Source organism: Eptatretus burgeri, chromosome 14 (genome assembly GCF_056783735.1).
Source record: "Eptatretus burgeri isolate ZD-2024b chromosome 14, Ebu_testis_v1, whole genome shotgun sequence".
Lineage (NCBI taxonomy): Eukaryota > Metazoa > Chordata > Myxini > Myxiniformes > Myxinidae > Eptatretus > Eptatretus burgeri.
Genome location: NC_140974.1, coordinates 13,536,234 through 13,557,821, shown reverse-complemented (window position 1 = coordinate 13,557,821; position 21,588 = coordinate 13,536,234). Strand labels below are relative to the sequence as shown.

The 21,588-nt window shown below is 43.3% G+C and overlaps 1 protein-coding gene across 4 annotated transcripts in view; it reads left to right on the top strand.

Annotated features, from left to right (window-relative positions):
• The window catches only part of LOC147012683 (collagen alpha-1(XIV) chain-like), a 168,562-nt gene that overhangs the window by 97,489 nt on the left and 49,485 nt on the right, over positions 1-21,588 (top strand). For all 4 annotated transcript variants that reach the window (XR_015051032.1, XM_085853765.1, XM_085853766.1 and 1 more), the window contains 11 exons: positions 1,972-2,114; positions 2,332-2,464; positions 2,597-2,644; positions 2,754-2,905; positions 6,156-6,285; positions 6,527-6,646; positions 15,525-15,674; positions 17,422-17,538; positions 17,797-17,946; positions 18,711-18,773; positions 19,013-19,152. Coding sequence is in view for 3 of the 4 variants with exons in the window: in XM_085853765.1 (XP_085709891.1) it covers positions 1,972-2,114; positions 2,332-2,464; positions 2,597-2,644; positions 2,754-2,905; positions 6,156-6,285; positions 6,527-6,646; positions 15,525-15,674; positions 17,422-17,538; positions 17,797-17,946; positions 18,711-18,773; positions 19,013-19,152 (1,346 nt within the window). In the remaining variant the exon portion in view is untranslated. The remainder of the gene's footprint in view (positions 1-1,971; positions 2,115-2,331; positions 2,465-2,596; positions 2,645-2,753; positions 2,906-6,155; positions 6,286-6,526; positions 6,647-15,524; positions 15,675-17,421; positions 17,539-17,796; positions 17,947-18,710; positions 18,774-19,012; positions 19,153-21,588) is intronic.

The following is a 21,588-nucleotide window of genomic DNA, read 5'->3' as shown; positions in this document are numbered from 1 at the left end:
ACAATGGACACAATCTTCAAAGTGCTTTTCTTGTATGTTCCACACAATACCTGTGCATTACGCTAAGGACATATGTGATGTTGAGGACATATGTGATGTTGAGGACATATGTAATGTTGAGGACATATGTAATGTTGAGGACATCTGTAATGTTGTGGACATATGTGATGTTGAGGACATATGTAATGTTGGGGACATATGTAATGTTGGGGACATATGTAATGTTGAGGACATATGTAATGTTGAGGACATATGTGATGTTGAGGACATATGTAATGTTGAGGACATATGTGATGTTGAGGACATATGTAATGTTGGGGACATATGTGATGATGAGGACATATGTGATGTTGAGGAACATCTGTGATGTTGAGGACATATGTAATGTTGAGGACATATGTAATGTTGAGGACATATGTAATGTTGTGGACATATGTGATGTTGAGGACATATGTAATGTTGAGGACATCTGTAATGTTGTGGACATATGTGATGTTGAGGACATATGTAATGTTGGGGACATATGTAATGTTGAGGACATATGTAATGTTGAGGACATATGTGATGTTGAGGACATCTGTAATGTTGTGGACATATGTGATGTTGAGGACATATGTAATGTTGGGGACATATGTAATGTTGAGGACATATGTAATGTTGAGGACATATGTGATGTTGAGGACATATGTAATGTTGAGGACATATGTGATGTTGAGGACATATGTAATGTTGGGGACATATGTAATGTTGAGGACATATGTGATGTTGAGGACATATGTAATGTTGGGGACATATGTGATGATGAGGACATATGTGATGATGAGGACATATGTAATGTTGAGGACATATGTGATGATGAGGACATATGTGATGATGAGGACATATGTAATGTTGAGGACATATGTAATGTTGAGGACATATGTAATGTTGAGGACATATGTGATGTTGAGGACATCTGTAATGTTGTGGACATATGTGATGTTGAGGACATATGTAATGTTGGGGACATATGTAATGTTGAGGACATATGTAATGTTGAGGACATATGTGATGTTGAGGACATCTGTAATGTTGTGGACATATGTGATGTTGAGGACATATGTAATGTTGGGGACATATGTAATGTTGGGGACATATGTAATGTTGAGGACATATGTAATGTTGAGGACATATGTGATGTTGAGGACATATATAATGTTGAGGACATATGTGATGTTGAGGACATATGTAATGTTGGGGACATATGTGATGATGAGGACATATGTGATGTTGAGGAACATCTGTGATGTTGAGGACATATGTAATGTTGAGGACATATGTAATGTTGAGGACATATGTAATGTTGTGGACATATGTGATGTTGAGGACATATGTAATGTTGAGGACATCTGTAATGTTGTGGACATATGTGATGTTGAGGACATATGTAATGTTGGGGACATATGTAATGTTGAGGACATATGTAATGTTGAGGACATATGTGATGTTGAGGACATCTGTAATGTTGTGGACATATGTGATGTTGAGGACATATGTAATGTTGGGGACATATGTAATGTTGAGGACATATGTAATGTTGAGGACATATGTGATGTTGAGGACATATGTAATGTTGGGGACATATGTGATGATGAGGACATATGTGATGTTGAGGACATATGTAATGTTGGGGACATATGTAATGTTGAGGACATATGTGATGTTGAGGACATATGTAATGTTGGGGACATATGTGATGATGAGGACATATGTGATGATGAGGACATATGTAATGTTGAGGACATATGTGATGATGAGGACATATGTGATGATGAGGACATATGTAATGTTGAGGACATATGTAATGTTGAGGACATATGTCATGTTGAGGACATATGTAATGTTGAGGACATATGCGTGGGACAGACGACACTGTACCTCAGATTAAACCAAATGTACATCATGTACTTCCCTTCTTTATTGTGCATTCAGTGCAGCGCACAACCCCTCAAGCACTTCAGTTCTCAGACTTAACGGAAGAAAGCGTCCACATCTCTTGGACACACGATGACGAGAATGTCGCCAACTATTTGGTTGAGTACATGCCAATCGAAGATCCCACTCAGACATTGGAGGTGAGGATACCAGTTAATAAATCAAATACAATGTTTACATAGCTATGTGGGTATGCAGCGCTGATTGAAGAGCTTGAAGGAGCGGAACGGTCGAGGTCCAAGGTAGAGGTTTAGAAAGGTGCTTTGGTTTGAGTTGTGCCATCTATGTCATGAACACAGATGCAGGAAGTGGTTAATGACCGCACAATCAATCATGATTCAACCATTTGCTTCACAGTTGATGCTCCCAGCCAACAAGAAGAGTGTGACATTGACTTACCTTGAGTCATGGACCGAGTACGAGGTGCAGGTGTCGAGCAAATACAAGGACAACTCGTACAGCGAAGCTCTAATCGGAACCTTCATCACTCGTGAGCAAAACCCGCACACCCCATCAGAAGTATCTGTTTAAATTGTCTCGTCTTTGTCATTGTACCCATTGCCTGCACTCCTTTCCACCTTGCGTATCGCTTTCACTTTCGTGCTGCGACCTTGTGCAACAGATCTCACCGAGGAGACGGGTGAAGTTGAGCCCCCGTTAACTCTCCCAGGTGAGAAGACTCTTGACACATTTTGAAACTTTACTTGCTCACGCTCCATTTACAAACCTTTGCCACCGAGCAGGCGATGCAAATGGCCGTTGCCAAATTTAATTTCCAGACCCCGTCACGGAGAGGAGGAGACCACGTAAATTGACTTTTCAACACGAAACCCCAACAAGTTTCGAGGTGCTGTGGGACTCAGCAGATGGCAACGTACTCCAGTATCGCGTCACTTACGTTCCCATCCGTCGCACCATGCCCGAGCAAACGGTAACGAGGATTATCATTCGCATGTACACGGTTGCTGTGTTATTGCACGACCCATGTAGGAGGCTGACATTCACCTTTTTCCATGTCTAGTCTAAGACTCACCGACAGAATTGGATTTGACGATGAAACACCTGGGGGCACCGCAGACGGGGCACAGATTGAAGAGTTATGCTGTCCGTTCAGAGGGGAGACACGAAGATAACTTTTCCATGCGATTGCTCTCACTAGTGCATGTTTAGGATGCTACGTGATATAATGAAAGCAGTAGGCCATTGTGGAAGTCATCCGACCCTGGACTTCCATTGGCAAGCTGATAACAAACCACTCTCTTTATCCTTGTCCCTTTGGAAAATGCTGCTAATTAGATCAACATGTCGGTGGACCCTCATTTGCTCATTCCTACTTTCCCACCACCCCAAACTCGAGATGTTGACCTTGATATTATTCATGTGTTTTAACCAAAAAATGACATCTTGTACAATGTAGATTGCATTGTGTGCGTGTTGCTCGTCTTATTGCTGAATGCAATCTGAAAAACACCAGAACTCAAAGTGGCTTCCAGCCTGGCCTTGGCTGGTCTCAGTGTGGCTCGTCATCATTGGTAAATTCATATTTTGGACTGGGATTCAGGAACGACTTCTCGGCCGTTTGCAACATTGCTTGCACACTGCTGTGCTGCTGATGTCACGTCTCGACACATATTAGGACAGGAATTGAAAATTTTGTTCACAATGCCAGTGATCATTTGCCTACGGTTGGTCAAAGGACATTGTGAGCTCTTTCACGTCCACCAGTGAGCCGGCAGGATCGCTTTGAGGTTCAGTGCCTATAGGAAGTCTACACCCCCTTTCAGAATTTTCACCTTTTGTTTCCTTGTAGCCTGGAATTAAATTACGTTAAATGAGACTTTTTACACCTTTATCTGCACATCGTAACCCACATCCTCCAAGTGAAAAACAAATTCCACAAATTTCAGAAGATGAATTGAAAACTACAAAACTAGAATATCTTGGTTTGATAAGTGTCCACCCCCCTGAGTTAATACTTGGTGGAAGCACCTTTGACAGCAATTACAGAGCTCTGTGAGTCTGTTGGGATAGGTCTCTACCAACTTTGCACACCTTGATTTGGCAATATTCGCCCATTCTTCTAAACAAACCTGTTCGAGCTCAGTCAAGTTGTGTGGGGAGCGGTGATGGACAGCAATCTTCAAGTCATGTCACAGATTTTCGATTGGATTTAGGTCGTGGTTCTGATTGGGCCACTCAAGGTCATTTATCTTTTTGTTCCTTCGCCACTCCAGTTTAGCTTTGGTTGTGTGCTTCAGTTTGTTGTCATGCTGAAAGGTGAACTTCCGTCCGTGAAGGTGAAAGGTGAAGGTGAACAGGTTTTCCTCTGGGATTTTTCTGTATTTTGCTCCATCCATTTTCCTTTCTATCCTGACAAGTGCCCCAGTCCCTGCTGATGAGAATTATCCCAATCACATGATGCTGCCATCACCGTGCTTCACAGTAAGGATGGTGTTCTTTGGGTGATGCGCTGTGTTGGGTTTGTACCAAGTGTAAAGTTTCGCATTGAGGCCAAAAAGTTCCATCTTCATTTCATCAGACCACAAAAGTTCTTGCCACATGGCTTCAGAATCTCCGGAGTGGTTTTTTGCATACCTCAGATGGGACTCGAGGTGGGCTTTTTTGAGTAACGACTTCCTTCTTGCCACCCTACCATACAGGTCAGACTTGTGGAGTGCTTGAGATATTGTTGTCACATGTACACAGTGACAAGTCTTTGCCATAAAGGCATGTCGCTCTTTCAAAGTTGGCCTCTCCGATCAATCTCCTCCTTGCTTGGTCATCCAGTTTGGAGGGACGACCTGATCGAGGCAGGGTCTTGGTGGTACCATACGCCTTCCACTTCAAAATGATTGTCTTGACTGTGCTCCAAGGGATATTCAAGGCCTATGAAATATTTTTATACCCCTCCCCTGATCTGTGCTTTTCCACAACTTTATCCCGGAGGTTCTTTGAAAGCTCCTTGGTTTATGTGGTTGAGTCTTTGCTGTGAAATGCACTACTCAGCAGAGGAAACCTGCAGGAACAGCTGATTTTATTCTGAAATAATTAGAATCCCTACAATTTAACACAGGTGAAAGCCAATTAACTTGTGTGTGATGTTGATGGTGGTTGGTTACACTTGAACTAATTTACAATTGCCATTATAACGGGGGGTTGACACTTATCCAACCAAGATATTGTAGTCTTGTATTTTTAATTAATTTTTATGAAAATTGTAGAATTTGTTTTCACTTGGAAGTTTTGGGTTACAATGTGTGAGTAAAGGTTGAAAAAGTCTGATTTAATGCAATTTAATTCCAGGCTACAAGGAAACAAAAGGTGAAAAATTTGAAAGGGGGTGTAGACTTCCTTTAGGCACTGTATTCACGCTCGCTTCTGAGCTGTCTTATGTTTGAAGCTCAACACAGCTATAAACTACCATCTTGGAGTTTTGCAGGGAGGGCGATTCATCACCGTGTGCACCGTCAATCGGATAGACGTTAAACTGGCCCTCCCATCTGCCAGCTTTAGTTGGTGGATGTTAAAGATTCCACGTTGTCTGTCGAGAAGAGTCATCGAGTTACCGCCAACACCCTGAACAAGTCCCTGCACTCTCCGTCAAGTATCCTGCGTCAGGGTAGTGACCCATTCAGGATTGCAACCCTCGCCAAAGAACCTGCTTTTGGAAGAACCATGGTGCGTGGGATGTGGGACAAGAGCTAATGCTGGCAGATGGGTCACCGAGCTATGTATGGTACACTAATTGAAGCAACGCCCTGCCTGCAAATCACCAATCAGACAGTTTATAGCCAAGTCGACAATCGCTCGAACCCAGACGAGACAGGTGAGAGGTGAGTTCCAGTGTGACAGCGTGAATTGTGAATCATTTAGATCCCTTTACGGATGGCAGAATGATGTAGAGTAGGTATCCATTTTGTAAAATTTAATTGTTGTTGTTATTTTGCCTCCACCTCGGATATATTTTATTGATTATTATTTGAATTGAATTGATATTACATCTTTTCAAATACGACAACAGCATTGATGTGAACACCTGGCTCAAACAATTGTCATGTTCACTTTACCTGGAAAACCTGTTGAATATAATTGCCACCAACACCACCACTTCACGTTGCTTTCGAGCATGCTTGGTGATTTAAAAGGTCTCGTTGTCATTGAGTCACTCTCGCGTTGTACAGGTAACAGTGCCAGGCCATGCACGTGCTGTGGTGTTGCAGCCACTTTCAGCTGACACGTCGTACAAAGTCACCGTGGCTGCGCTCTATGCTGAATGGGAGGGAAGTTCACTGACGGGCGTCGGCCGCACCTGTACGATGTTCCTTTCCCACACCAAGCACTCGGAAAAGCATGCATGCTCATCTTAAAATTGGCACCATTCATTATGATTTACATAAACTAGAAATATTAATGATGACAAAAGAGATGCAATCACATGTTTTTATAATTATAATTATAATAATAATAGTTATTATCATCATGATAATAGCAATACTGTCATGCAAATCCCCAATGTAGCACTTCTGTGATGATGTCTTTATCTTGATGTCAGTGGCACTGGATGGACCCCGGAATATACGCATCACTGATCAATGGTACAACCGCTTCCGCGTCTCCTGGGATTCACCGGACACGACTGTCATGGGCTTCCGAGTCATGTACCAACCAGCTGGTATGCCATTTTCAATAAAGTTTCCTATGAGGTTTACAAAGCAGCTGCAACATTAGATGGAACGCATTGTAGAATTGTTTCATGTTCATTAATTGCCATCCAGCCCACTGCATGATTGTAAGAGTCATATTTGTGCCAGACAAGTGGTCAGATATGTCTGTAGGGAGTGATGGGATGTTGTTTGACATAAAGTGGAGGGTGCAGCCATGTTTAGAGAAGAGGAAAGAGGGACAAATGGACGAAGACGAAGGGCAAACGAAGGATGGCTTTGTTCATAAACGTGTGCTACCTTGGGGAACCTGGTATAAATGGACAGAGGTGTCATTTATCTCTTGCTGGTGCTTGGCAATGTTCACCACACAGTATATGCCTGGTGTTGGCTTAATGGTTAGGGTGGTGGGCTTGCAATGCTAGGATCCTGAGTTCAAATCCCACTCGGCTGTTGAATTCATACCAGGTGGGGTTGACTCTGCCTGTCATCCTTCCGAGGTCGGCAAAATGAGTACCAGCTTGCTGGTATCCTGTGTCAGAGTGGCGACCCATCCAGGATTGTGCCCAATAGCTAAGGAGACTGCTTAGGCAGCACCAACGCTCCGCACAGAGGACCACAGAGTATCGTCATCAGTGAAATGGTATTAAAGGTTGTTCAAGGATCGATCGAAAGGTTACTGATTACGGACGAGTGTGGTCCAACCATGCACCAAACGGCATCAAAAGTGAGGTGTTCATCTGGTCCACCCATATTGAACTCGAATATACTATTGGCGACTAGACCTAAGAACGCAACTCTTTAAAGTGAACAACACATGCCCAGAAAGAATGGCACAATCTCTTGCTTGACCTTCAAGATGTCCGTATGTTGTGTCATTTGAAGCTACATGTCCAGTGTGAAGTGAATGGGTTGAAACATAAAGGTCAACAGAACATGATATTTGGAACACCTTTAAGTAGGGACCCCGCTATGGTGAGTTTTTTTATTTTATTTTAAGATTTCTCATCACAAAACTACAGTCAAAACACTTATGTTACCTGCATTCCTGAGTAATTCCATGCTGACTTGCCTTGCAAACTCGAGTTCAATCTTTCTCCTTTGGACTTATCCGAGGATTCGATTTTGGTTCAGGTGTGAATCCAGATCCGGCCTATCCGTGGGATACAAAATATAAACCGTTCAGCCTGGTTTAACCGTGATTTGATTTTATTCCGTGAATGTGGAGTATGTCCAGGTTAGCCGTGCCCGTTCCTCAGGGTACGTTTATCCGCACCTCGATCTATTCTAATATATCGTTCATTCCAAGCACGCGTTGATTCAACTTATTACCCTCACGCAACATGCAACTTTACGCAGCAATCAAATTGGATTATAAAATTTCCCATTCAAAATACATTTGTTGAATTAAAAGGTTTCTTTTTAATATATATATATATATATATATATATATATATATATATATATATATATATATATATATATATATATATATATATGTATGTCATACTCAATGGCTTGTGTGAAAAGGCTTGCCTCGACAAATCTCATGAATGCTCTTTCTTGTTTCTATTGTAAACTGAGCAATAACAGAGTCACAGTTCACATAATTATTGCAGCTTGGCTGCCGGGTAGCCATCATTTTGTTGGGGCACGACTCAGCCACTGATGCTGTGCCCCTGTACCAGTACACTGGTATTCGAGTGGAGTTGTATGACTGGGAGTGGAGGCGTAGGACTCGTGTAGTAGTATAGATAGGTGAAAAATCGTGTAAATTATGATACAAGCATCAAATTTTGGCATTTCTGTTCTGCAGGGCTTTCTGATCAAACCTGCCCGATTGGCCATTTGAAAATCCAAATTTTTCAAAATTTGAAAAAAAATTAAAAACTTCAAAAAAGTTTGAAGTCACAGCCGGCTGAAATTCTTGAAGTGCAAGTGAACATCCCAGACAGAGAACCAAGGGGATTTTCAGTCATCATTGATGGCTCAGCACTTATCAATGCTCTTCCTCCACGCACTTCTAAGATATTTGATGACTATGCTAAAGAAGACATCATCCCAAAGGTGGAATCCTCTGGTGCCAGGTACGAGAGGGTGGACGTAGTGTTTGATGTGTACAAGAAGTCAAGTCTGAAGTCCGAGGCAAGGTCGAAAAGGGGGCAAGGAATCCGAAGAAGTGACAGGAACCAGTAAGACCCCAAGTAACTGGAGAAGCTTTCTTCGAGATGACAGCAACAAGACTGAGCTGTTTCACTTCCTTGTGGAGAAGATGTGTGAAGCACAGACGACAAGCACAGTCATTGTCACAAAAGGAGAATATGCCATTAGCAACACAAGGAAGTCACTGGATGCTGTGTCTCCACGTTGTCATGAAGAAGCTGACACTCAAATATTTGTACACACCAGGGATGCAACGATGGATGGTAGAAAGTCCATTATCATTAAGGATAATGACACGGATGTACTTGTCATAGCAATATCTGTACTGCCATCCTTACAGGAACTAGGTCTTGAGAACATGTGGATTGCCTTTGGCCAAGGAGCCAAGGTGTGATGGATTCCAGTCCATGAGGTAGTTTCTGCAATAGGGCCTGAGAAAGCTGGAGGGATCCCATACTGGAGGGAGTGGAGGCGTATGACTGGGAGTGGAAGCGTATGATTGGGAGTGGAGGAATATGACTGGGAGTGGAGGCATATGACTGGGAGTGGAGGAGTATGATTGGGAGTGGATGCGTTGGACTGTGAGTGGAGGAGTAGGACTGTGAGTGGAGGTGTATGATTGGGAGTAGAGGCGTATGATTGGAAGTGGAGGCATATGACTGTGAGTTGAGGCATATGACTGGGAGTGGAGGCGTAGGACTGCGAGTGGAGGTGTATGATTGGGAGTGGAGGAATATGACTGGGAGTGGAGGCATGTGACTGGGAGTGGAGGCATATGACTGGGAGTGGAGGCATATGACTGGGAGTGGAGGCGTATGACTGGGAGTGGAAGCATATGATTGGGAGTGGAGGAATATGACTGGGAGTGGAGGAGTATGATTGGGAGTGGATGCGTTGGACTGTGAGTGGAGGCGTAGGACTGTGAGTGGAGGTGTATGATTGGGAGTAGAGGCGTATGATTGGAAGTGGAGGCATAGGACTGTGAGTTGAGGCATATGACTGGGAGTGGAGGCGTAGGACTGCGAGTGGAGGTGTATGATTGGGAGTGGAGGAATATGACTGGGAGTGGAGGCGTATGACTGGGAGTGGAGGCATATGACTGGGAGTGGAGGCATATGACTGGGAGTGGAGGCATATGACTGGGAGTGGAGGCATATGACTGGGAGTGGAGGCATATGACTGGGAGTGGAGGCGTATGACTGGGAGTGGAGGCATATGACTGGGAGTGGAGGCATATGACTGGGAGTGGAGGAATATGACTGGGAGTGGAGGCGTATGACTGGGAGTGGAGGCGTATGACTGCGAGTGGAGGCATATGACTGGGAGTGGAGGAATATGACTGGGAGTGGAGGAATATGACTGGGAGTGGAGGCGTAGAACTGGGAGTGGAATGTACTGTGGACATGGAACTGTTTGCCAAAGCCCAAAGGCCTGGGTTGCAGGTGTCTGTTTATTCTATTTCTTGGCTGTTTCTGAGCCAGCTTACATTGGCATCCATTGATAGAAAGCAAGCCTTTCCGTGAAAGCAGACAACCTTTCAGACGGTTCTGCGTCCATGGTGGATAAATACAAGAAGGGAAAGAGACCTTCAAATGGCCACAGAATAATTAAATAAATTATCGGGCCTTGTATGATCTACGCCTTGTTGTCCATACAATTGTCACCTTTGACCCTAATCGCAAGCTTACAATAACCATATATCTTGAAAAAGAAAAATGATTTAAACCATTTTTTAAGTTGCAATGGAAGTTTCTGTATTTAATATCGAACTTTGTAAGATCAAGAGTTTGATTCCTTTTGGGATAGGATCTGACAACAGACTCCGGTGCTCTTCAAGAAGGGCAATGCATCATGGAGTATGCTTTTTTTTTTTGAGGGGACATTAAACCGGCTCCATTTAAAGCTTGGTTGATGTGCGTTGAAGACCCACAACAGTACCTTTCGAAAGAGTGCGTCAATGTGTGGAAGTGCCATGGCCAAATTCCAAACTCCTACCTTGAATACCTCCTCCTTCTCCTCCTTCGTATGCAGCACAAGGCTACGGGTAGCATCATTGGCTGAGGGCACGGCTGTGCCGCTGATGTGATGCTCCTATTACCAGTGCACTAGTACTGATTTTGCTGACCTCGGAAGGATGACAGGCTGAGTCAACTCTACCTGGTGTTAATTCAATGGTCCGATAGGGGCTCAAACTCAGGACCCTTGACTACTGTTGCGAATGGAATGGCAAACCACCCAATGTGTTATCTGTCAAGCAACAGCTAAAGCATCACTGATGCTCCAGTCTGAGTATGGCATTTGGAGATGGATTGAGGATGGATGAAAGTGCAGTCTCGAATTAAAATAACATACCTCCGTGAGGCTGAACAGGGGTTTTTTTGTATACATAGTCGAGGCTCTTGGAAGAGCGAATAAACTGAACAGATGAAGACATAACATGACACAAAAGAAACAGTGGAGACGCATGGAATATAAACAGTGGAGAGAGGGGGAAAACACCACCAACAAAGGTGTGAAGGCCAAGATGGAGGGAGACTTGGACAAACAAAGGGTGAGGGGAGGAATGGGGGCAGGAGAGGATGCGTGGGGTGGACAATATGGATACAAAAGGAAACACCAAGGAAGGAAAATTGGTAATTTTGGTGGAGGAGGGATTTGGGTGGGGGTTAATGAGGGTAGAAAAGAGCATGGTTTTGGATTGGGGATGATCGGAGATGCTGGTGAACAGATGTCTTGAAGACCTGGAGGGAAGAATGAGATTGGAGAGGCTGTGGAAGTTTGTTACACATGCTTGAAAAAAGAGAAACAAATGAGTGGAGGTGAGCAGTGATGGTGGATTTAGGTAGTTTCACCAGAAGGGGGTTGATGGTGGACCGTATGAACCCTGCAAAAACCTGGGGGTGGGGGGAGGACAAAGCAGGGAAAGAGCAGAGGGTGCAAGACCAGAAAGGAGGTGGTCGAAGACGGAAAGACCACTGACCTGTCTGTGATGGCATAGCGATAAGTCCTTCGACTCAACTTCATCCCAGGAGATTCCAACAATCCTGAAGTCCTTCATTTCCCTCGTGTCAAGCTGAGCAAGAGGGGGTTCTCAGACGGTCCCTTCAGAGAGAGATCGTGAGATTCGTCAGGATATTGAAAGACGTATTTCAAGTGTTTGACCAGCTTGTGATTCTGTCAAGGTCTAAAGAGAGGGAGGAGGCCGCATCCTGCCTGGCTGAAGGGTGAGTGACGTCATGGCAGAGGGTGGAGTAATCAGCAAATATAAAAGAGGATTTTTCAGAGATTCAGAGAGATCATTGATGAAGATCAGGACTAGGACTGGGACCACAACACTGCCTTGGGGCACTCCAGCCTTGGCAGGGAAAGGAGATGAAAGGATTCCGTTGAACGACACACGTTGGCTACGTGAAGAGAGGACGTCAGTAAGCCGTGTGTGGAGTTGGCATCATATGCCATAGGCAGAGTTTGGAGAGAAAGTCAAGATGCCAGACTGTATGAAAAGCTCGAGATATGTCGAGACGGACGTATCTCATTTACGGTTTGTATCCCACTGAGAGGCCAGATCCGCATCTGGACCTGAAACCAAATCGAATCCATTAGTTCTTGTCACCTACCCAACTTGTCCTCCAAGTTTTGTCACAATCAGTCCACACCGTTTTAAGATATCGTGCTATGTATCATCGTTGGCCCCATCTCAATGGTGAAGAATCACTTTAAAATGTTAACATCATTCTGCTATCCAGATCGTCACCAAAATCTAATGAGTTCGTCCTCGTCACACACCCAATCTGTCAACCAAGTTTCATCCAAATCTGTCGATAACTTTTTGAGACATCATGCACACAGACAGACAGACAGACCGACAGGCAGACAGACAAACAGGGCTGAAAACATAACCTCCATCCACCGTCGGTGGCGGAGATAATAATGATGAAAATAACAGAATGTTGATGTAGTTGCAAAGCCGAGATATGAAGTTTTATTTGTCTGGTGGACAGTATTTCGTTTCCAGAGCCATTTCCAGAGACTGAGGTATCTGCTGGATGTTCTCCCTGTAATTTTGACGATCAATGCTGTTGACTTGAGGATCTCAACCGAGTGAAAAGCATCCATTTTCATCAGCACTGAAGCTATAAAGAGTTATTATTCTGCACTTATCGAGAAGCAAGGTTCCAGGCCTTTCCTGTACGACTTAGGACGTCGGTGTGTTTATGGAATCCAGAGAAAGCATTGTCAGAAGCGGAAATCTCACAACAACGTTTCACCGAACGAACAGTTCCAGTGACTGTTTCTGTGCTGGTTTTTCAGTAGCTCGATGATATGTCAGTGCTCATTACCCATGGAAGAATGTGTTATTCGGTTTCATTGCAGGAAAACGGATTTTTCATCATTAATTGGCTGTTATTCAGTCGCACCGCGACACAAGAAGCTGCCAGCAAGGAAACTCCAGGCCAAAATGCATTTTGCTGAAACACAGTGTATTGAGTTGGAGAGGTTTTCAGAATGAAAACATCCAGCGGAGTGAGATGGGGGGAATATGCTCCTGGCAGGGAAAAAGTGAGGAAAGATGTCTCGCTGTGGTTCGATCGAAAAGACGCTGCAATGTTTCCGTGCCGTGTGCTCATTTCACTTTAATCCATTTTTTGGATGACCTGCTCGGACTCGTTCCCACCTGTACTGAACCCGTAGCTCATGACGTCGGCAACCCAGGTTCAAATCTTGGAATCCGGTGCACCGCGCGTTGTCCATTTTCTATTAACGTCCTTAAAATTGTAATTCATGTTTCAAGTACATTGATGTCTGTCTCCTCATGTCCTGTACAAGCTCCGTCGTGCCACCGAAGGGGGACGCAGTTATGTTTTCACTCCTCTCTGTTTGTCTATTGAACGGGTATCTCCAATAGTCGGTGGACGGAGTTGGATGAAACTTGGTGGACATGATGTTGGGTGTCTGACGAGGACGAATTGATTTGATTTTGGTGAAAATTCGAATCCAGATCCAGATATGAGAATTTTTTTTAAGTGATTATTCACCATTGAGAAATAGCGCCAAAAACGTTATGTAGCACGATATCTCAGAAAATGGTGGACGCGTTATGACAAAACTTGGTGACTCAGTTGGGTCGGTGACGAGAACAAGCCGATTCGATTTTGGTTCAGGTCCGAATCCAGATCCAGCCTATAGGTGCGATACAAAACATAAACTGTTCAAGCTGGCGGAGGGCTGCGCTCTACCGAGTGTCCTAGTTTAGACACTATAAAATTAAATTAAAATTAAGCAGAAACGTTGGAATATTCATTTAATAACTTTATTTTATACAATGGTGAAACCTCCACATCCCTTTCAAATTATTCCACTTCAACGTTTACCATTATCATCCTTTACTTTTATTGGTTCACGAGTCAGTAAGTGACCACTATATTCGTTATGGGTGTGTGTCTGTCTGTCTGTCCGTCCCGAGCATAGCTCCGTGGGTTTTGATCCGATCCTGATAAAATTTTGGTGGGAGGTTTCTATCATGATCTAGTTGTGTTTTCCAGAGAATGGGCATGGTGCGCCCATTATGGGCAGAGCCACGCCCAAAAAACGTGTGTTTTTTGGGGTAGCCGGTTTCAAGTTACATCTTCTCCGAAGGGGTTTGTCGAATCTGGCAGGGGTTTCGGTATTTGGTTAGCCCTGTGGCACCTGCATAGCCCCACGGAGCTCGATTTTTAATTTTCGTCCCAAGGTCAAGGTCACAAGGTTACGAACTTAGAAAATGTGAAAAAAAAATCAATAAATTGGGCATCGAGCTCCTCGGGTTTTCAACTGTTTCAAATGAAAGTTGGTATCCAAGTCGTGCTCTTCGAGTACTACAACTTTCATTATTTACGTTTTTTCCAGATTCCCGCCATAAAAAATTAAAAAAGGCGAACCGTGTACATTGCTCGTGAACCATCGCCGTCTCCAGACTTATTTCCCATCATTGAAACGTATTTTTTTTACATGAGGTTTTTTTTGGGCCTTGCGGAGCACCTCAGACCATGTGCTCGACTAGTGCACCCATGAAAAGCAAGACGAAGCCGCAAGGAGAAGGCTTGCCCTTGTTTCCCTCCACGATTAGCATTCCTCAATCGATGTCCTGTTCATTCAATCCATTGTTCGACTTGTCCGCCGAAGCAGATCGACACGAGCCTTCGCACACATGGACAATTCTTCAGTGAGCACATGTTGTGATTTGAGGGTTTTTATTCCTTCGTCCTGCAGAAATAATACCAAAAAATCCCCAAAGTGATCCAAAAAACAATCCCCGTACAAAAACAACATCAGATTATTCGGATTGAACATGAGTGATCTTAACGTGGAACAGTTACGGATTTTCAGTCATCCTGGTTACGCATGACTCCCCAACAATGTTCATAACCCGCTAAGATATAAGAAGGTTGTTCTTCATATGCTTCAGTGCCTGGTGTTGGTTTAGCGGTTAGGGTGGTGGCTTGGGATCCTCCGGTCCTGAGTTCGAGCCCCGTTTTTTCCCCGCTGAATTAACACCAGGGGGTTGACTCAGCCTGTCATCCTTCCGAGGTCGGCGAAATGAGTACCAGTCAACCGGTAATAGGGGCTCTGCTTCAGCGGTGTTGCTGTGCCACTAACCAATGATGATTACAACGATGATGATGATGATTATGATGATGATTATGATGATTATTTGTGTGTGTGTGTTTTGTTTTTTCCCCCCTGCAGTGGGTGGACAGGCATACGAGACGGTGGTTGGAAATAACGTCAATTCTGTTTTGGTGCAAAACCTTAAAATCGGTGAAGATTACATTGTGCAGGTGTCAGCCACATACCCAAGTGGGTCAAGTGCTCCACTGAAGACCCGCACCGCCACACGTAAGCTCCCTGGTGTCCCATAATGCATGCTGCCACCATTGCACATGATGTTTCCTTGCATCGCAAATCAGTATTGCTGTATTCCGTTGCTTCTTTTATTAAATATGATATTCTATGCTTATCGAACAGTTTGTTGACGTTAGAGGATGAAAGATCAATGCACTCACACAATGGGTCAGAGATTTTTTTAAAAACTGCTGGACAGAAAATGGACAAACAAGGGTCAAAACAGATAAGAACAATGCTCCTTATTTTCATGACATCCTTCACAATCTTTACCATTGAGAGCATCTTTCTTTTTTGTGTAGAGTCAAGGCTCGTATGAGAGGTAGAACACAGAAGTATCAGGACACAACATAACAAAAGGAACAGCAGAGAGAAAAAGGGAAATACTAACAGCAGGGCCGAGAGACAAAATAGAGGGAGACAGACAACGATGGATGTGGTTAAGAATGAGGGGTAGGGGTGGATGCAGGGGGTCGATAACATGGATACAAAAACAAGCTATCAGGAAAGAGAAATTGGAAATTTGGGAGGGGGGAGTGGTTTAACGAGGGAGAAAAGATAATGGTTTTGGATTGGGGACAATCTGAGATGGCGGTCAACAGTTGTCTTGAAGCCTTGGAGGGAACGATAAGATCGAAGAGAATGTGGAAGTTGTATCCACAGGTATGGAAAAAAAAGAGGAACAAATGAGTGGAGGTGAGCAGCGATTCTGGATTTTTGGAGTTTCACAGAAGGGGATTGACGGTGGACCGCGTGCGCCCTCCAGAAACCTGGAGGAAACGAAGCACAGAAAGAGCAGAGGGTGCAAGACCAGAAAGGAGGCAGAAGAAGACAGAGAGACCACTGAGCTTTCTGCAATGGCAAAGTCATCGGCCCGTAGACTCGGCTTCATCACGGGAGATTCCAATGGTCTCGAAGGCCTTGGCTTCCACGGCATCAAGCTGAGCAAGGTGTGAAGCAGGGGTACCAGCCCAGAGGGGAGAGCACCATTCCATCAAGCTGCCGATGAAGGCCTTGTCGGTGGATAGGAGTCCAGGTGTGCCAAGGAAGGACTTTGTACGGCAGAGGATGCCCAGTCGGCGGCTGGCTTCGGAGGCCAACTTTGACATCTGGTTTGCCCAAGAAAGATCATGGCTGATAGTGAGACCAAGGAGTTTGAGGAACTGATCTTTCTCAAGAGGATTGTTTCAAAAGTAGATAAGACAGTTCGCCAGATGGTTCTTTCAGAGAGTGAGAGAGAGAGAGTGAGAGTGCGATTTATCAGGATTGAAAGACATATTCCAGGTGTTTTTTTTTTTTTTTTTAATCAAGGTCTGAAGAGAGGGAAGAGGTTGCAGCTGCCTGTCTGAAGGATGAGGGATGTCACGGCAGAGGGTGGAGTCGTCAGCAATTATACATATATATATATATATATATATATAGGATTTTTCAATATCTTGTGAACAATATTACATCTTCTGCCCAAACTTTTTTTTCTTGTTTTTACTCTTTCTGGTTGGAAGACCGACTCACAACAAACGATGGCTTGAATTTCTACCCGAATCACACCACGTCGGCTTGCATATAAAGTTAATGGGAATAATTAAGATGACCATAATAATAATTCTGATATAATTGATTTAAAAGGAGGACGTGATTTAATCAGTTCATGAATAATGTTTTTGGTTTTTTTTCCTATTTTTTTTTCTTCATTTCCTGAATAAAGTGCTTCATTGAAACAGTTGACCCTGTTGATCATCAGGTGATATGGAAATCAGTGATCTCATCGCCACAAACCTGGATACCACGAGCTTCTGTGTGGAATGGCAAATGCACCGTGATGCCAGCAGCTACCAAGTCACGTTGGATGCTCTTCGAGGTGCCCACCTTGACCACCACCCACCTCTCTAATTACCGAGTGTCAGCCTGCACTTGTCGCTTCTGGTGACCGAGACGGATTGCGATTGTTTTATCACAAGCCTTGATTTATTTATTTATTTTTTTCTTCCTCTTCTCGTCGATAACCTAAAACCTTCCGCAATTTGAAAGTTGTTGCGATGTTTGCAACTGTTCACCCTAAGTTTGTTTGATCTCGCACTGATGCACATCAATAACTTGATATTTGGTGCTTGCACAGGAGAGCAGCCAAAGAAGGAATTCCGTGTGGCACGCGGCACTAACACGCACTGCATGAGAAACCTTCTCCCGGGCGTTGAGTACAAACTGAGCGTGCAGGGTCTTTACCGTGGTGCCGAAGGTCCCATGCGGAGCATCTTGCAGTCCACAAGTGAGTGGTTGATCCTCTCTGTCCCATTTCAGTTTTTAAAACCGAAGATCACTACCATTTGTACTTTCTCGTGTTTCTTCATTGCTTCCATCTCTTGTGTTGTACACCTGTTGTAGAGGAGCCAACGTTAAACGAAGGAGGGAAGATGTTTCAATTGTTTCAATTTCTGGAATAATTTTTTCAATATATATATATATATATTTTTTTTTGATTTCTGGAAAACACATTTTCGATTTCTGTAAAAATGTGTATGACCTACGTGGACGAGGGATGAGTGGAGAGAAGAAAGGGGAGGAGGAACAAGTCCAAAAGAGAAGCGGTAAAGGACAGCAATGTCTCCAATCTGAATAAGACCGTGAGACTCCCCCGTATGATTGCGGGATTTCCAGCTGATACTTGCAGAAGGACTGAGTGAGAGTGTAATTTCGGAGAGGCAGAGTCAGAATTAATTTATTTCCTTCCTTATTCCTCATTCTCCTTCCATTCTGGTTTTTTTCATTTTGTTTTTTCATTTCTCGTTTTGCTGCACATCCTCGATCATCATCATCGTCATACATGTTCATTCGGTAAATTACAAAACCTGTTGCTCGGCTCCTCTTGGCTCCTCGAGGGGCCACACGGGTGACCGGTTGCCTGGCTCAAAACAGTACAGCGTCAGATTTAAAACTACCACAAGGGGATGTGAAATGCACTACCTTGATAATGAAACGACCAAGCCACCTCCGGGTTTATTAGATTTTTGTTTTTCTCCTCTGTCTCAACAGACTACGTCATCGATCCCCACCTGTTATCCGACCCTGAACCGACACTCCCTCCGGTTATTCCAGGTGTGTAATCGTATCCTGCATTCGGTTGATTTCGCTTCACCTCCGCTGACCCCAGACCGAAAGAAAATGACGTCAACAATATTTGTTTAACAACCAATTTTCAATGCATCCAGTAATTTTCCACTTAAGAATAATCTCATCACCTGATATTCAATTCTATTGTGTTGTAACATGGGACCCACATTAAAGCTCATGTTTGCAGTCGCATCACTTTTTGCACACATTTCTGTGCGTCTCAGGCTGCTACAGGGCCAAGGCAGATTTAGTCTTCATGCTGGATGGCTCATGGAGTATGGGTGAGGAGAACTTCAAGACAGTGTTGCAGTTCGTCCACAGCCTCGTCGAATCCTTTGAAATCATTGGACCCAGCGGTGTTCAGGTCACATGTTTGGGCTTTTTTAATTTCTTTTATTTTTTTTAACGTTCAAAAGAGATATTGCCAGAAATCATTCTTTTTCTTAATTATCATAGTCTTTCGTTCTGTTCAGTTTCTGCATTGCTCTTTATTAACCTCCTTGTTATTGTCCCATCCATTGTACACCGCCCCTCCCTATTCCATCTCCAGGCGATGCATGATGTCATCGCCAGCCACGCGCCGAACGGCCCGGCGATGATGCTCGCTGAAAGGGCGTACTCAGTTTTCACTCTGTTTGTTAATTGCTGGAATCCTTTGGATTTCGGCAATTATGTTGGTCGGTTGTGTGTGTCATTCTGTGTGTCTGTCTGTTTGTTTGTTTGTTTGTGTGTTTGTTTACCCTGTAGCAGCCACACCGTTTCAGCGATCATGACCAATCTGGGTACAGACGTCGGCCATGGTCGAACTTAGACACTTGTCGTTTTTGGTGAATCTCGGTCAAAGGTCAAGGTCAAGGTCACCGAAAAATAGAAATTCTTATTTTCGCAATAACGTCCGCTAAAATGGTCGTATCGAATTCAAACCAAATCCAAAATGTGAATCTTCCAATTCTGCATCCAACCATATGTCTCATTGGGGTGTCACACCAACACCCTTCTTAGCGGTCGGGGGTCGAATGTCAGGGGGGTCGGGTCAAAAATTTCAAATTGCCATAAAAATGCCATTTCAAGTCCGATTGACTTCCAAGTTATGATCATGACCAAACTAAGTGCTATAACTCATTAAACAGTAGCACTATCGACTTATAAGAACCAAATTGATTTCCAGGTTTTTGGTTTTTTCAGAGATCATGGAGATATGACAAAGTTAATCCGGCAATTCCTTGATCAACGAGCAATTTCATTTGTTTATTTGTCAGGGTGATATCCCTGCCATCCTTTGAGCTCGGAAGCTGAAATTTGGGCACAATAGTGAACAAGTACTTTGGCAAAAAAAGGCGTTTTTTTATTTTTAGATAAATCAATTAATTGATTAATTACTTAATTATTGTACACCACTCCTTCCCAATTCCGTCTCCATGTGCTGCACAGCGATATCGCCAGGCGTCGGAGGCACCCCAGAAATGTCGCGCACGCTGGAGGATGTTATTTATTTATTTGGCATGAGGTTGATGTACTTTGAATGCATCTCTCCTTGTTATTGGTTTAATTTGAATCTAAGGATGGACTCGTGGACTTGTGCCCGTTTCCTAATTATCATGTTTGTGATACTAACATCTTTTAAGATGTATTTAACATCTCACTTCTTCTCTCCGCCACCAAAGGTGGGTGAAGGTTATGTTTTCACCCCTATCTGTCTGTCTGTTTGTCTGTGAGCAGGATGTCTCAAAAAGTTATGAATGGATTCGGATGCAATTTGTGAGACAGGTTGGGTGTGTGACAACGACAGCTCGGTTAAATTTTGGTGAAGATCTGGATCGTAAAAATGTTAAAATAATACAATACTTCCACAATATGATGCAATAAGTTCCCTTTCAAAGAACTTCAAAGTAGGAATAGTCAGGGATCCAGACCCATGATTTTAAGATGGACCGGACACCACTTCCTATACTTTGCAGGCCTCGTTTTTTCTTTACTTTGGTGTCTCAGGATGAAGAATCAAGAGGCCTGCTCGGGCATCTCGATTGCGAACACATCACAAATTGTATTTGAACATAGGTACCCACCAAAAAATGAGTGCGATTTTCGGTATCACTAATTTTTCAGAAAATGTTTCATAATTTACTCAAATGTCAAGTTAGACAGTTAATTTCAACCCCTAGTAAGGACTTTGGCATGATCTTTCATATGCTGAGGCCAAATGTGTCAAGTTTAGCCAATTAGAGGTTGAAAAAAAAAAGATTTTCAGTCCAAATTGCCTGCAAAATTTGCGAAATCAGCAATAAATATTTTTTTCATTTGTCTAAAAATCAATTAAACAACTCATATTATTATTATCTTATCGAAGGGACATAGTAGATGCAATAAGGACCACTGGTCGTCATTATAATAATAATACCGAATATAAATACATGTACATGTGTTCATACACATACATATTCATGTTATATACATGTATATACAATGAACATTATTTTGCAGATAACGGTAGACCACACTTTTTTCTTGCTCGAATGGTGGTTTGGATGTGTACGCAACATGAGCAACAGGTTTCTAACACATATTTATTACAGATTATGATCATTTAGACATTATTATATGTATATTAGGTTGCGTGTTGCATAGCAGTACTACACTCCACAGACACTTACTTGGTACATCGTGTATCTACCTATTGATCCGGAAGATGGGACCTGCGATTACAAGTATACAGTTAGTTAAGATTGGAATAAAATAATTAAGAACTAACACATCTATTGATTTAACATGCATATGCCTTCATGTGAATGAACATTTAAAT